The sequence below is a fragment of the Fringilla coelebs genome, assembly GCF_963513975.1.
Source record: "Fringilla coelebs genome assembly, chromosome: Z".
Classification (NCBI taxonomy): Eukaryota; Metazoa; Chordata; class Aves; order Passeriformes; family Fringillidae; genus Fringilla; species Fringilla coelebs.
In genome coordinates, this window is record NC_140031.1 from 15,604,322 (window position 1) to 15,621,826 (window position 17,505).

Sequence of the window (17,505 nt, forward strand, 5' to 3'; positions counted from 1 at the left end):
CTGGTTACTACTCATCTGGCTCTCTTTGCAGTTTAGCAAATGGGAGGACAGTAAAATCCCCTTTCTCTGAGAAGCTGCATGTTGCATGATCAGCTGCTGTGACCTGATGTTTAGTGGAAATTTGGTAAAAATGTACAGGGAGTGTTCCAAAGGTAAAGCTCTAAGTCCTTATTTTATTGAAAATGCAATCGCTTTCATGTGAGCCTTTTCACTTTTCTGAAAAATGGAAGTGGCAGGGTTTTGCAGCGTGTGGAGGAGCAAAGCTGTGTTGTCTGCATTATGTGAATTTTCATTGCATAACATACTCATGGTTGGATATACCTAGCTGAAGTAAGCAAGTGATAGATGTAACCTTCTGGTTGTGTGTCTGATGACTTCAAAAACTGTTAGCAAAATGTTAGTCAGCTTGACTGTTGGGAAATGGGTAGTAAATCATCTGTTGGGATTGAAAGTATCTGTATTTGGCAGGGGACTATCAATGTGAGAGACTGGTACTCTGTGGATAACAATAGTTTTGGTGGCATTGAAGAATGTAGTGTGAGGAAGGATGGTTTCTATCTTGTACCTGCGATGGAAGTGATCTTTTGTTATCTGTCACAGACTGCCTTACACGATTTGGTGTCATGGCAGAGTATTTGTTTCCCGCTTACAAAACAGAACCATCAAGGAAAACACCTCCAGTATCAAGGCCAGCCAACAGCAGAGCCCTGTGAGGGTTGGAACCAGACCACATTCCATGTGCCACATCCATGTGTAGCCTACACTCTCCCCAGGGATGGCAGCCCCACCATCCCACGGGGCAGCCGTGCCTTTCCCATCCAGGTGTTGTCCCGAACCTTTGAGAGTTTTTCCACAAGGACAGAGGTCCAGAGAGAATGCACCTGAGGACGAGAGCAAGAGGTGTGTCCTGTGGTGGCCCACCAGCTACAGAAGTTGGGAGGAGGGGAGAAAAGGTTTATTTCTGTTCCCTTTGACTCAGAGTTTTGAATCTGTGTAACTCGGGGTGAAATGGTCAGGGATTTGTGTGGTGGTGGTTGCAGTTCGGGTTTTTGGGGGTTTTTTTTGTAAAGCTTGAAATTTATTTGCATTTACTCCTAACTCCATTGTTATTGAATGTTGTTAAATAAAGCTTTTTGATCTGATTGAGTAACTTAGGCTAAATTTTGTTTGACTTTTCCTTTGAGCACTGAGGATCTTACCCTGCCAGGTGCTGAATAACCTTATGCTCCCACAGCCTTCCCAGTAGGAGCTGAGAACGCTGCACTGCCCCGGGAGGTGGCTGCATCTTCGTGAGGCCAGGTCACACACAGTCTAGCATAATTTAAAAATAGGATGAAGGTTTTCAAACGTGTTTTAGTTAATACGTCAAGGACCTCCTACAGTAATAGCTCCTGTGGCTTAATATATCACCATAAGTATTTTGTTTAATAGTAAGATCATGCTAAAATTTTCAGGCCATTTGTTACTCATATCCTGTTGAGAAAAAAGGCAGCTATTTTCCCTTTTAATTTTGCTGGTGCAAATAAGTGGTACTGCTGTACTGTTCCATTTCACCACAGGCAATAATTTCAAAAGGCTACACCACTTCTTTTGGGCTTAATGACACTATCAGATGATGGAAAGTGAGTGACCTTTCAAAATGGAGTGAACTGTAATCACTCTGCCACTGAGTTCCTGGTTTTCTGTTCTGGAAGGAACAGCCTCCTCAGTAACCTTCTAGCACCCAAAGGGGCTGTGGCAGAGACAGGAGAGTTTATTGATCAGATGCTTGCATGACTCACATCACCACATCACCACTGCCTCCGTAATAAACAGTCCTGTCAGCAGGTGAGCAGTTTGACCCATGCCTGTCTGCTTGTAAGTTTTCCAGGGGAATTAGTCTGAGATGAAAATGTGGTGTACCCACCCTCAGGTGCCAGTATACTTGACACTGTGTTAACAATACTTGTGCCAGTACTACCTGTTTTTCATGTGAATTCTCTTTCCTCAGGACCCCAGGCCTCAAATTTGCAAAACAGCCTTCATGTGTGCTGATACTCATGTTATTTTGGCTCTTCCTACTTGCAACTATTTGCAGTTGGGTGTTTGTATGTTTTGTGTGTCCTGAAGTGCCTGAGATGACACTCTGTATCTTGGTAAAACTGACCCAGATTTTAAGATGTAGATGTCTGAGTCGGATTTTTTTAATCTCTATATTTAGGTTCCTCTGTACAGTGGCCTCAGTAAAAACAGGATGGCAAGCACTTGCAGCTGCATTACTGCTTCCACTGATGCTTTCTGTCGAGTCTGGGCCCCTGCTAGCTGAGCAGTGCTTCAAGTCCCTGCGAGTGTATGTGGTGTCAGTGAGACATCCATCTTCGGCGTCTGATCCTGTCTTCTTTCATTCTCTCGGTTAATTGGTTTTGTTCTCTTCAAGCCATCTAATTTTTCTTTACATTAAGTCTTCATAGGTCTGTCTTTATTAAAGGCTCTGAGGAGATTTTCAGATTAAGAGCTCTGTGTTAGTGAAAGGTTTACTGGTCTTAATTTCACATTTGCAGGAGACTGAAGTTTTCTGGCTGTGTTTGCTTTCATTCTCTTAACTTACTAGAAATGCTTAATAATAGAATGCCTGATTACAACACTTGCACTTTACAGGTTGTTTCTCATCTTCTGGATGCTTTCCATATTTCTGTGATAATTTTGGTGGGTGGCTGTGCTAAATAGTGCAGTCAGAGCAAAGAGTAAGGAAGAGATTAAGGGAGTACATCATGTTGGACAATTTTAAATTGCAAGTTTACTCATGAAGAAGCAGACAGAAGGATAAGCCTTCACTTTTTTCCTCGGAGTTTTGCCTGTGAAGTTTCATGGGGCCAGGATTTTATTGTGTGTTTTAAAAAGCATGTACCAATTTTGAGCACCTTAGCATGAGTCCTGTTTTGTCATTTTCTCAAAGGTATTTAAATGCTGGCCTCATAAAAGGTGCTTAGTAGCCATATCCCTTTTGAGATACCTAAGTTTCTACTGAAATCTGCAACAGAATGGAAATTTTTGTACCATAGTGAGAACATTGCATTATCTAAAATGGTGAATATGTACTGATGGTATTTTCAAGGGAATATGAAGTTTAGTTTTCTAACTGCCTTTTCTGCACAATTATTGTTGACCAATTATTTTTAAAATCTGGACTCTAAGCCCTATTTTTCAAAACTGCTGATGGTTCCTGCTGATTTCTCTTGGAGATGTAGTGGTTCAGCACACATGAAAGGTAAATCAATGACTATAAGGCTTTGTAGTTACGGATCGCTTTTTGAGAAAGTGTGCATTTTTTCTTGCTGGGAGGCATTTAACAAGACACAGCTGGGAATAGAACTATCTCTGCCTTTGTAAGAATACAGGGGCTTCCTAAACCAGTGCTTCATCTGGCATGTAATTAGTTTTTTGAGAAGACAGGGATCTAATTAAGACTGGTAGAGAGTTTTTTTTAATTTTATCTTTACAAATTAAAATTGCATTTAAAATCTTAACTACATGTTGGGATAGGATACCAGTGTTACCTGTTGTTTTTTGTTGTATAGTTTGTTTAGCATTTTCTGTAGAAATGACGGCCAGGCAATATTCAAATATGGTGTGTTTGGATATAGTATAACATGAATATTCTATGAAAAATCGTGCATCTCGAAGCATTCTTTGGCTCAAGAACTGCCCAAATATTTTAAATTGTTCTTTATTAGATGAGCTGCTACTAAATATAGCTGCATTAAAAAAAAAAAAGTTCAGTATGCTTCCTATTGCTTTCTGTCAGGAGGAAGAAACAGATTGTGTGATATTCAGGATTAGCTAAAATTTGTGAGAAGGTGGAAGAACTGTTTCAGATCCTCTCCAATGCTGCCACTTCAAATGTATAAAAAGCTCTTGAACTGAAATTCCCTGCTGCTGTTATTCTGCACCCTATTGAAATATAGTACTGGGTTATGCTTTGAATTTTTTCCCTGAGTCACATTGAGAGTTGTCAATGTTGTATTCAACCTACAACTTTGCTCTCTGAGCTACTAGTGAGAAAGGGAGGTAACATTTTGCTCATTAACATTTAACTCATGGAAATTAGCAAAGCAAACAGTTGTTGGTGACCTTCCATTGCAAAACTTTTCCATTAATTTTACTTAAACTCCGTCTCCATCCTGGCTTTAAGTTTAGCCCTCTACACATTCCCTAGAAGACTAACTCAAAGTTTAATGGGGTTCTACATTTCTGATACTCAGTCAAGTTATACCTTCTCCTCTGATTTCACATGAATATGGCTTGCCATTTTACCCTGGGCTGTTGTGTAAAAATTGTGCCCATCTTCATGCTGGCACTCTGCAGAAGGTGCTGCAGCGGTCATCACGTCTCCTACCGTGCTTGCTCCTTGATTTGCCCTCCTCTGTGTTATACCTGGCTGTCTGGACCCACATAAATATTTTTGGTCCCTATCCGTTCTTCCAGATTTGTGGTTGTTTCTTGATGATTGCTGTATTCCCCTCAATTTACTGACATCTTCTAATTTTACAGACACCAGGACTGAATATTGCGTTAGAAGTTTTCTGTGCCCTCAGACCGAAACTCTCATACCTGAAAAAAAAGGAATTAAAAAAATGTTTTCTTGTCATCTCATACTGAATTTTCATTTTATTTGCTGCTTCTGAGTGCATGCTCTTCCATGACCATGGTGTAGTGGCAGAGATAGGTATCCCAGTGGGGCTCCAAGGGTGAGGAATGACTACTCTGCTTTTCATGTTATGCCTTTCATCTCTGTAATTCCTGGGTCTTTTGGGCAGAGCAGACAAACTCCCCTGGCAGTGCCCCAGCCATGTAGCAAGTCCTTTTGTGTCTCTAACCACAGAAAACAGAAAGGTTTTGACCCTGTTAGTGTAGCAGGACAGGGGGATGAGCCAACCCTTTGGGTTTGCAAGCAGTCCTTGCATCTGTGGGCAGGAAGAGCAGCTGTTGCCGTGGATTTAAACGCGTGCAGGATATGGGTCAGTGCTGTACCACAGTCTGGTCATTTTCAGAGGTGCTGGACTTCACCTTAATGATTTGAAGATGGGACTCTGTGTACCTGTAAGCAATAGATAAATGACTGGCTACAGGAATGCCAGTGGTCCTTATTTATGTGAAGGGGTTATATTGGCATAAATGAATTGCTGTGGACAAATCCACAGGAAACATGTATTAAAAAATCTTGGTCTGTGGGATTTTATCACGTTGAATGTGTGCGCTTTTGGTTTAGAACAGTTTTAAAAGCAATGGTTTGACATTCAAGTAATATATTTGGAACTTGTATATTAGATTTGTACTAGTGATAATGGAACCTGAAAGTATGGAAAATAAAGAATAACTTTAGTTCATAAATGCAGTATTTCGGCTGTACCAAGAAGTATTCGGGGCTGACTTTAGGGGGAAGGGGAAAAGTTTGAGTTTTGTGAGATGTATCAAAGAATGGATAAGAAAGAGTATTTAAATTTGTTACTTTTTCCCTGCACAGCAGTGCCTATCGCACACCTCATTAGGTAAACGAGCAAAATGCCAACTAAGTAATGAATGTGTAGAGTGTTCAAAGAACAATGCCTTAGACTATCCTCCTTTTCTGAGTGCTGCATGCAAAGGAAAGGAGCCCTTCTGCTTGTCAGGGATATAATGAAGTTAAACAGGGAATATCTCCAGGGATTTATATGGGCTTAATTTTTGGTTTTCATTACTGCTGAAATGCTGAAATTATAAAATTATCAGATAAAATGTTTTATGTCAGGCTTCTCTCGGAGAGCTATAACTGTTCAGTTTGTAGTTTACCTTGCGCTTTGGGTTTGTGGTTGGTTTTTTTTGTGCCCTGTTATTTTAGTTTTGAAAAATAACAACACAAAGGCTTTGTACAGGGGCTCGACAAGGTGTTACTCTTCAATTGATCTGAATTGAAAATCTGATTACTTGAATTAGAACCATAGGACCCTCAAAACAGGCTTCTAGTAGGAGCAATGTGGGTTAAACCTTTAAAATAACTCTTAACTGGCTTCCAAAAGGGCAGATCACAGTGTCTTCTAACAGCAATACTCTAAAAGTAAAAGGTGGAAGCTGAAAAGAGAAAAGACTTTCTTCTCTAAAACCACTCCCCAAAAAACCACCCGCAAAACCATGAACAGCAGAAAAAAACTCAAAAAACCCAAAACCAAAAAAATCCACCAAAACCCCCCAAAAACCCAAGCTAAAACAAAATCAACCTCTAGAAACCACATGGTGGAAGAAAACGGACCCCATGATGTAAACAAGGTGGTCAAAGGCACACAGTACCATGTGATGCTCTGGCTGCTGCTGGGCTGGGCCAAGAATTTTCTGTCCTGAGGTTTTTTTTAGTGCTCTGTTTCCTGGGGAAGACTGAAATTGGATGAAGAGCTCATGGGGAGTAGGCAGGGAGAATTGAAACCCGCAGGATCAGCAGAGGGAAGGAATACCGACCAGAAGTATAAAATGGATCTGTCTTGGGAGGAGGGGGCTGCACCTGGTCAAACAGGGCAACTTGACAAGCAGGAGGCTTTAGTAGTTCTCAGTGAAATGGTCAGATTCTGGTACAGACTGATTGTGGGGAACCTGGTTTTGCACATGTAGGCATACATGTGCCAAATAGGACACAAAATAAAACTGCACAGACACGGGACTCTCCAAGGTAAAAAAGAGTGCATTTAATTTCTGACTCTAACATTTATAGATTTCTAAAATTGACAGTGGATTGGAGGACGACAGTGCCACCTCTCCAATGACCCTGGACAAACTTACAGTCCATCAAATTTCTCCCCCTCCATAAAAGAATGCAAAACAATGAGTTATTTACATAAAGTACTTGAGAAAGTTTGTTACAAGAATGTAAACATCAGAAGGCTTAGAAAAACTTAAAAAAGCAGGGCAGCATACTTGAATGTAACTCTTTCCAGAATGACACACAGCGCATACATTTTTCCCCTCTCCCAAGTGTTGCTGATTTGCTAATTTTACTTTTGGAAGTGCCCTCATGTTTGCTACAGTAATGATCAATCCTGTAGACTTTGATGTAGTTACTAGAAGTTTTTGTGCCTTTTTCGTTGGAGGCTTTGCTAAAGGGAAATGTTTGAGCTGCAGTTTTCTGTGTTCCCTTTATTTGAATAACATGCTAAATCCAGCAGGGCTTTATGAGTAACATTCCCCATTTGATTCAGGTGCAGCTCAGTTTCATGAGAAGACCAGTAGCTCAATTATTCTTAGTGACAAATGCAAACTATAATAATTTTAACTCGGTGCCTCTGTACCCCCAGGTAATGTCAAGAAACGAAAGCAGTGCCATTTTTGACTCACTGACACTGCTCATCTCTCTTTGGAATAGTTCTGATCTGACATCAATAGATGTGCCTGGGACTTTTCATATGTCACCACACACGCACATTCTCCATCATCCAGAGGAAAAGATTACTCAGAACCACTTGTTATTCTTTTCTGTCTAATTGCTGGTGCATCATGGGAAGTTACAATGTGTGATGAAAGGGGCTTGTGTACAAATTTCAATTCTTTATGGGCATCTGTCTGTATCTAGCAGCAAAAAATAGCTGTGACTAATGCTGGGCCATCAGTTGTTGGATCACAAGGAATACAGAAACTCATTGAACTGAGGTGTTTCAGGAGATCTAAAGTGGCCTGAATATCTGTAAAAAAAATTGCTGAGATGCAGACATGTACATTCAAAACATTTTCAAGGGTACTTCAAAAGGTGTTTAGAAATCCATGAAGATTGTTGCAATAAAGAATCTAGAAAATTGTATGGATGTGAAATGGTTGGCAGTCCAGTTGTGTAGCAAGATTCAAAAATTAAGGGGGGAAAAAAAAAGTGCTCAAAAAAATTTGCACCCTTTGGAATACCTACTGGAATTTTTAGCCAAGCAAGGAAGTACTTGCTTCTAGAAAATAACAGAAGTGTGGTAGGGGGCCAAAAGTCTTTTATTTTCTGTGCAACTTGCCTGTAATCTTCTTTGACAAGTACTAAAGTCACCCTTGGACTTCAGTGGGATTTAGTTCAAGTTCTAAATTCTGTAAAAGAAAATAAACCAATCTTTCATAGTGTGAGATTATTCTTGCTGTGCTTGACTGACAGTCACTTTTCCCATAGCTGTGCAAATATACACATGAAAGCCCAAGTCCACCTCCTTTTAATTTTTGTCTCATTTGTGGCGTCTGATGCTTTCTCCCAGAATATAAGTTGTTTTTCACTAATCATCAGTCTATTTAATGGCATCAGTTTTAAAATCTGATGCTTTAAAAAAAGGTGGAAGTCCTGTGCTTTTGTAGTTATTTTCCCATGTGAAAAAGCAAAAGCCTGTATAATCATTTGTATTTTAAAAAACCTTATGCAAATTTTTATTTCCAGAACCGTGTTATGAGATAGGCTCTCTTGTGTACTTCTAACTGTCATGGTTCTCACACTGTTTGTGTTTGGAGATACACCTCACTTTGTGGTTAGTGTTTTATGCAACTGAAACATTTACTTAGCGCTGTTTATGGTTTTGTCACATTACTGAGACTGTATTGTAAGGGTGTCATGAGTGAATGGAGTGCAGCATGTACTGATTTGTACTGCCTAGGAGTATTCATGGATTCACTAAGTTTTCTGAACTTTTTTTATTGTTTGCCTCAACTTTAGCAAGGCTTTGGCCGCTGTCTCTCCCAGTACCCTCATGGCAAGATCAGGGATTGTGGACTGGATGAGAGAGCAGTGAGGGTGATTGAGAAGTGGCTGAACAGCTGATCCCAGAGGGTTGTCATCAGTGGCACAGTGTCTTGTCACCAGTGGTGTGCTCTGGGGGGCAATACAGGGCCCAGCAGTGTTTGATGTCATCAGTGGCTTGGAGGAAGGCAGATGCCTCCCCAGGGAGTTTGCTGATGGCACAAAGCTGGGTGGAGTTGCCAGTACCCCAGAGAGCTCTGCAGCCCTTCAGAGGGACCTCAACAGGTTGGAGAGGTAGGCAGAGAAGAACACTCCAAAATTCAGCAGAGACAAATGCAGGGTCCTGCGCCTGGGGGAGGAATAAAGGAATAACCCCAGGTGTCAGTACAGGCTCAGGGCTGACCTGCTGGCCAGCCTTGTCTCCTGTGAAGGACCTGGGCTCCTGAAGTCCATGAGCCAGGACAGCAGTGTGCCCTTGTAGCCAGGAATGACAATGGTAACCTAGGGTGTTTTAGGGAAAACACTGTCAGCAGATTAGGGAGGTGATTCTGCCCCTCTTCTTGGCCCTGATCCACATCTGGAGAGCTGTGGGAGTTCTGTGCTCTTCAGGACAAGGGAGACAAGGATCTCCTGGAGCGGGTCCAGTGCAGGGTTACAGAGATGATCAGGGGACTGGAGCATCTCTGCTATGAGGACAGGCTGAGGGAGCTGTCCCTGTGCAGCCTTGAGAAGAGACAGCTGAGAGGGGACCCCATCAGTGTCTGTCAGGGTCTGCAGGGAGGGTCAGAGCAGGGACCGGGCTCTGCTCGCTGCTGCCGAGCAATGGGACAAGGGACAATGGGCAGTGAGGGGGGCACAGGAAATTCCACCTGAACACGGGGAAGAATTCTACAGCACAGGGGACCAAGTACTGGAACAGGCTGCTCAGAGATTCTGTGTAGTCTCCTATAAACGAGATGTTCAAGGACTATTTGGACACAATCCTGTGCCATGTACTTTGGGGTGATTCTGCTCGGCCAGGGAGTTTGGACCAGATGACCCATTGTGGTCCTCTAGTCTGAACCATGCTGTGATTTGTAACAGAATAATAGCATAGCTGAGGTTTGAGAAGGCCTCTAAAATCATCAAGCTCAACTCTTAACACCACTAAACCATATTCCCAAGTGCCATATCCATACACCTTTTAAATACTTCCAAGGATGGTGATTCCACCATTTGCCTGGGAAGTCTGTTCCAATGCCTAATTACCCTTTGAGTGAAGAAGCAGAACAAAATTTGTGTTATATAATTGTAAATGTACGTTCTAAAAGTCTCCATATCTTTTTGGTGGAGACAAAAGTCAACGCCATCAGGAGTTGTTTACAAAATCTGCCAGGTAAGAAAATACAGGATGCTGCCATGTTTCTGTGTATGTTTGTGAATGTGAGCTTCAGTGGACCACTTGCTCAGCTGATGTGGGCTAAGCGAGATACAATCTTCCAAAAGCTCCAGAGTGGAAATCAAGATTATTTTCCCATTCTTCTATTATTTTTTTAAGAGCTCCACTGACATGTAATGAGGTGTTTCTCAGCCCAGCACATATATACCAAGTGATGGAGTATCTTACTAATTTACTTGTTCATAATCTGTTGAAAAAACCGAACATTTGTCATTCACTCATACTTGTGGCAGTTGAACACCAAATGGAGACGTTTTATTGAGTTTCTTTGTCATAGCTGTAGTATTTTTTGCTTATTTATCAGTTTTGTTAATTTGTTTGTTCTGTTTTCAACATAAAATTAAACAGTTGTCTCCAGGCTGTGACTTCATAGAGCTTGTCTTTTGGTGTGTCCATCAAACAGGAGATACCTTTTTGCCATAGAAAATTGGTGCTTCTGGCTTCTAAGTCTCTTCTGCTGTTATTTGCATACGTGTAATCTACAAGCAAATTGGAAGAAAGACTTGGCATTGGAATCATTTTCAGTGTGTTTAAAAATTAATTTTGAATTGTACTTCTCTTTGCGTAGTCTAATTCATGTAAGGTCAGTTACAAAAATAAAAAAAAAAAAAATTGGGTTTTTCTTCTGTTAACTAATTCAGTTTTTTGTGTAAATAGTGTACCTAATTTTTCATCTGGTCAATACCTAAATGCCTTCATCTACCAGTTCCCAAGGCACTTCATCAAAGGTATTTCAGAAATGCAATTTGAAGGTTTTGTTTGGGTGCAATCCCACAGTTACTGTCTTCCAAAAATCGTAATTTCTACCCTGTATTTGTGATGTGATTTATTGTAAGGTTATAAGGTTCCAAAGTGGATCTCAGAACACAGAGTGTTGAGAGTGGCTTGTGTCCATGATGAAAGGTTTTTTGGAACCAATTTTATTTTGTTTGAGGACAAAGGCTGGTCAGAAGTAAAGCAATATGAAAGGTCTGGTTTCAGGATCAAATGCTGGCCTTACTGAATAGAAAAGGAGACTAAAGCTGTGACAGTAATAGGAATCCACTGAAGAATTTGTAAGCATTCTCAAAGATAAGAAAGCAAAAACTTGAAGATAGAATTATTCACTGTACAGTTACTGAACATTTGTGAAATGTTGATCTGCTGTGGCATGTTGTGTGCAGATACTGAAAATGTAAGAATGTTGTCAGTTTATAGCTAGTAAGTGGTGAAAGAATACAATTCCACTTGCATCTTTTCAGCTGGATCTTATTCCTTTCTACAGTTTCACCTAGAAAAGAGTAAAAGCATGATGTGTAGATGATGATGTACTTTCAGCAGATCATTAGAGAGGTCCTTTGGCCCAAAGTTGTCACCAGCATAATTTTTTTTTTTTTTTTTGTATTAAAGTTTCAGTCGTATTTTTTTCATTTCACCAACTTGTTGGTCAAAAGCTGACCCCAGCATAAAATCAGTAGCATTTCATATTTCAAGTTTATCCATAGCTTGCTTTGCTGAGTTTTAGTGTCCTTCTTAAGGTATAAAGTTTTGTGCTGATTGCATTACATCATTGATGAGCTAGATCTGAGATTTTGGCCTATTGCAAACAAAATCTCTTGCGAATTCTGTAGTTTCAGATGTATTATGGTTAAGTCCTATTTACTCTTTCTTTTGTATTTTGTTATAGATTGGCATTACCATCAGATGCCACATGACAAAAAACCTTGTTTTCTTTCTTCATCAAGTTTGCAAGAAACAACATTAGGACATAGAGCTCTGGCTCTAATAGAGATGACTAAAACTGGAAGAGAAACTAGATCACAATTTCCACACTTAATAAGGCAGTAAGTCCGTTGCTATCATGGGAAAGAGCTGGTTGAATTGCCATAACTATTCTGTAGGCATAAATCTTAGACGTGCACCAGATGCTTCACACTGTTCCTGCTGTGCAAAACAGCTGGAAGCTCAGCTTAAAGGATTTCTTTCTTAGAGAGAAACAATGGGTGACATGGAGCTGAGATAACCTGAAACTGACGGGAAGCTGCATCCCAGATACAGCATGGCTTTTGTGGCTTTAGGATGTGTATCTGATTATGGGTAAAATGTATCTGATATGTATATATGCATCTGATTATATGGTTCGTATCAGGATGGGTAAAACTGCAGTTCAAGGCTCAGGAAGCAATCTTACAGATGGATATAGGGAGGTGAAGATGCTTGGTTTCCTTTTTGTGAATGTGCTTTGCTGCAGTAGCTTTTGCTTTGCTCTTTTTTTTTTTTTGGTTTTCATGAGTATTTTTCTTTGCCCTGGAGATGCAGTTTGGGGGTAACAATTTGCCTGGTAATGTAATCAGTTAAGACTTTCTACTTCTTTTTAACTAGCTTTGAGAAATTGTAGTAATGTCAGATGAAGATGAATCTGCTTATTTTGTATTCAGTTGGGAAAGATTAATTTAAAAAATAGCAATTACATGGTGCATACCCATCTGGTTGATGAATTAGTTCTCCAATGGAGATGAACTCTTGCATAATAATTTTTCTGTAGAAGGAATAGATATTGTTAAAACACATTGGAAAATTCTTGCAATGAGACCCCTGTGAGTAAAATTGTTACTAAGCCAAGGCTGTCAGTGTTAATATTATTTCAAGCAATAAGAAGTTTACATTAAAAGCATGAAACATGGCAGGTTCCACTGATTTCTCATGTAGTACTTTACTATTTGTTAAATAACAAAAAATTTTACTAGGCCATTTCGAATATGAAGCTTGTTCTAAGCTTAAGGGTTGAGAAACACAGGTATTGCAGGATGTCTTCTGTAGAGGGTCTGAGCAAAACAGAAACAGCACCATCACAGAGGCTTTGTTTATACCCAGGAGTTTAACTCTTCCTGTAGCTGCAGCAGTGTAACTGAACGAGCAATGGTGAATGTGTTTATGGGAACGGGAATAAATTATACTGCTGTAAGCTGTATTTAGTAACTTCAATAAGGGTGTACTGAGGAGCTGCATTGCCAGAAGGAAAAATCATTTCCCTCGCTGGAATAATCATGTTGTACTTCTGTGTGAGGGCCAGGCCTAAATTAATTCCAGTTGCATTTCTGAGTTCCTAAATGAGAAAGCTGCTTCAGTAAAGGCTTTCTTTAGCTTTGGGAGGATTTGATGCTGAGAGGTGTTGAACATCTGCATCTTCACTGAGGTCTGTGCTGTTTAAGGTGCTGTAAGTCATCACGGTCGTGTGTTTATGGCTTGGCTCTAAATCTTGTTTAAGTCAGTGGGAAAATGCTTGGGTGGCTGGAGGACAGGAACCTTTGGGAGACCTTTGTTTGCCTGGCATATCTTGTTGTCTGACAAATCAGGTGTGCAGGCAGTAGGAAGCAGCTTATCCTGAGAGCAGAAAAATGTGCCGAAGGGCGACTGTGTGTGACAATCACAGAGGAGAGCTCTGATAAAAATCCAAGTTTTGTTTTGTTCAGTAGTTTTATTTCCACTTTTTGCTTCCATGATCCACACATAACTAACACGAGCTGACAAGCTGAAGCAAAGCACTACCACCTCTCTCTGGGGGAGGTGGAGTGGATTTATTCTCCCTGTTGCTGGATTCACTGGGCTCTGGATCAGATCCCAAGTTTGAATAGTCAGGTTTGAGACTATTTCTAGCTTGCATTTTCCTTAACCTTTTAATTTATTCCACCTCACAAGACAAACAGTGTGTTGTTTGGTTACTAGTTTCTGTTTGGCAGCGCCACAGCTGCTGCTGGCAGAGCTAACCACATGATGAAGAAAAAGGAAGAGAAAACTCAAGTTCCGTCAGGTTTCTGCACATGGTACACATTGACTAGGCAGAAGTTAGCTTTGAAATCAAATTCAGCTTCAAAGTTAGGTTAGGTTGCTGATGTCTTTTCCCAGCTGAATTTTGAGTATCTGCACTCAAGAGGTTGGGAAGCTCTTCAGCCCCTGTTCTTGTTCTCAATATTGGAACAAACCCATACCCAGAAATTCTGGAGGCAGCAAAGAGGTGTGCAGGCAGCCAGTCTAAAAGAGCAAGGCTCTTTCAGTACCTCTTTCAGTAGCAGAAGGAAGAAGTCATGGTCACAAACGTTTCTAGGAGATGGGGTTTGGTGAGAGCAGGCACGCACTCAGGAATTTTTTGGGGTATTCTGTTTTTTTTTCTGCGCCACAGAGCAAAATTCTCTATATATGACTGCGCTGAGATGTAACATTTCCTTATTTTGGAATATTTCCTTATTTAAAATAGTGATACTATACATGATGACAGATTAATTAGATTTAAATAACCCAGTCCTTAGGAAAAATACTCCCAAGATGAGGAGATACAGATGCTGCCTATTCAAAATACCTAAAACATAATTAAACCAGAAAAGTCATAAAATGTTGAATTTGTACAGTGATGGGATTTTAATCAGCAGTTGTGTGGCAAAATCCATGGTCAGCTGTAATAAATGCTCCTTCTGCTTCAATTTATGAGAGCATTTGCAGCTGTTTGTGTCTTAGTCAAACAATACATAAAATATTCTCAAATAGATGGTGTGCAGAAACAGGTGACAGAGCTGGGTGTTAATAGATCCCTTGCAGAAGCAAGTGTGAGGGAATTGATTGCCTCTTACAGTCGCTGGATTGTGAAAGTGGAACTCACTTAAAGGAAACCCTTGAGAGAGAAACATTAAAAATCATACCTGGCTTCAGTTTCTTGTCTACATGGAAGCTGTATTCATGTCATTTAGAAAGATTGTATGGACCAATTTTCAAAAATTTTTCAGCAAGTGCAATACATACCAAAATTTCTTAAGAGGACTGTACTATCCTGTGGCTTAACTCACTACAGACATGAGCCCACACCATATATTATTTAAATGTGTAAGCTGACACAATATATAAGATTTACAATTGCGGAGAATATGAATTATGCAGCAGAAACCTTTCAGTGTGCTTCACAGTTGAATGTTTTTAATACAGAAATTAGGATGCACACTAAAAACCAGAAGGACTTGGTGGGTAGTTAGATAACTGAGCAACCCATCACGCTTATTTGTCCTGCTCCCAGCAGCAAGTTTAGCGAAGATCTCACCAAAAGATAGGGAAGGCAGCTGTAACTGAGGTGCAGAATCAGGATGGTGCTTTTGAGTGACTGTTTTCTGATGAAAGAGATTCAGAAAATCCACGTAGTGAAGCTGCTCTTCAGTGTGTGACCGTGGCTCTCTCAAATTTTAATTTGAGCACAGTTTGACAAAAAGGTACAGATGCTATGTAAAATACAGAGTTTTGATGGAAGGAAGGAGCCCAAGACATCCAGAGCCCTTGGTGAAAATAATAGAAATGTACAACAATGAGAAGGGCCTCCTGCTGAGTCTCGAGTCAAATGCAGAAGCCAGATAGAGGAAGAACTGGGCTTTACTAGTTTCCTAGTTCTGGTGTTCAAAGAGTGACTTTTTTTTAATCAGAAGTGAAATGTTACTCTAAAGGGAATATAACGCAGCCTTGATACTCCTTTTAAGAACACTGAAATCGGGATATGCCAATTTAGCAAAGTAAGCTTTCAAAATGGGCATGACGCTTTTTATTTTCAGCTGAGCACTTCAAAAGCCATCAAAATCGATGTTACCTTCTGTTCTGGAAACTGTCAGGAAGCTATAAATAAGCATAAAATAATACAGGAGCAGAAAAAAGTGTTGTGCCAGCAGTTAATGTTGTTGTTTCTAATTTTGTTGTTGTTTGTTTTTTCTTCTTTTTTACAGTGTGTCCTATTCAGTGCATGTCTCTGAGGATTACCCAGGTACAGTGCAACATCCCTGCCTGTGACACACGTGTACATGTTACCACAATTTGCTATATTCAAATGAGAATATCTGAAAGGGTGCTGATGTCTTCCAGGTGCATCTTGTACTAACCATTTCCCATTAGTTAAGTTAAGTTAAGTTAAGTTAAGTTAAGTTAAGTTAAGTTAAGTTAAGTTAAGTTAAGTTAAGTTAAGATTATTTTCACGGTCCCTTCTCCTTTTCAGGCGTCGTTTATCAGCTGGGTCAGGGTGACAACACGGGTTCACGGATTCCGATGGAGGACTGTAGCTTGGGGTGCTGGAGCCAAGATAGGAGTGAGAAAGTGCCCAGCTTCTCTTTGGCATGGTAGATAAAGCTTGATCTTTCAGGAGCCAGAGGAGGCTGGCGCAGGGCCAGCAGGGCACTTGTGCTGGAGACCCTAATGAGGCTGCTGGTGCTCTCCGGGTTAAGCCTGCAGACCCTGTGCCTCTCGGGGCAGCAGCACTCGTGTGCAGCTCTTTGGCAGTGCTGGCTCACAGAGGGGCTCCCAGCTGCTCAGCCCAGCCTCCCTTTAGTGCTCTGAGCTGGGTTGGCAAAGGTGTTTGTGTCACCACGGGGCCAGTCTTGATGTGGCGTGTTATTCATGGGAAGCAGAAGCAGGTGAGAACAAAAGCGCGTTTTCAGGGAGCCTATTTCCCCAATTTCCTTCACAAAGACGCTGCACAGATACTTCAGGCAGCACAGGCTATCAGAAGCAGAAGAGGGAAGCGAGGATGACAGGTGCTGTGCAAATAAAGGTTTATGGTAGTGCTGTTGGACTGCACCACATGGTGCACCTGTGATTATTTTACAGTGTAAGGACCGTGAATGATATGAAACCCTCTGCCCTTTTTTGTTCTTTATCTGTAGCTTTTCTGAAATGTTTCTCAAAGAAGTACTGTTTCTTTTAGAAACTCTAAAGGAGTGTGTCTTTGATCTTCTTCACTGATAAGCAGCAGATTCTGTCTCATCAAAACACCGGTGTTTGAAGCAGATAGAGAAAGAAATCAAGAGTGGTGCCAAAAACATGGATTCTGTGAAAGAATGCTAAAACCTCTATTAGATGTACTTTTTTAACCAGTAAAAACTGTGGAGGAGAATGATACTAGTCTGTTCAACATGAAGAAATGGGAGAAACTGAGATTCGTAAAATGCACAGTCATACCAGTGATAAATGGATTTACAGATTACTGCATTGAGCTGACAATGAACAGAGGGACAAATAGTTGGAAAAAATCTTCACCATGTGTTATTAACAGTTTCTTCCATTAAATATCACAAGATTTGACCTCTGGGAGCTTCTAAGTAAATGGCAAGCTGAAGCACTGAATGAGCAGCAGTCACTCCCACAGCACATGGGAGCTCGTTTCCTGGCCAAGTCTTCTGTCTGATAGACCTCAAAATTTCCTTCTGAGTGTTATTTGCAGCATGTCCCGATAGCCTACAAGCCTGAGTGACTTTAGTGTCCCTGAAACCTGATGAATATTCTGTGCCATCACGCCCTATATTTTCAAGGCAGATAGCAATTGAACATTTCACACTGTTGTTAGCTTGGAGCGGAGAATAAATCAGTACAT

General features: G+C 40.7%; 1 protein-coding gene across 2 annotated transcripts in view; it reads left to right on the forward strand.

Annotated features, from left to right (window-relative positions):
* PARP8 (poly(ADP-ribose) polymerase family member 8) overlaps positions 1–17,505 on the forward strand; it is a gene marked incomplete at its 5' end in the record, with an annotated part of 112,640 nt that overhangs the window by 38,217 nt on the left and 56,918 nt on the right. For both annotated transcript variants that reach the window (XM_084225329.1, XM_084225328.1), the window contains one exon: positions 15,869–15,906. In XM_084225329.1, coding sequence (XP_084081455.1) covers positions 15,869–15,906 — 38 coding nt within the window. The remainder of the gene's footprint in view (positions 1–15,868; positions 15,907–17,505) is intronic.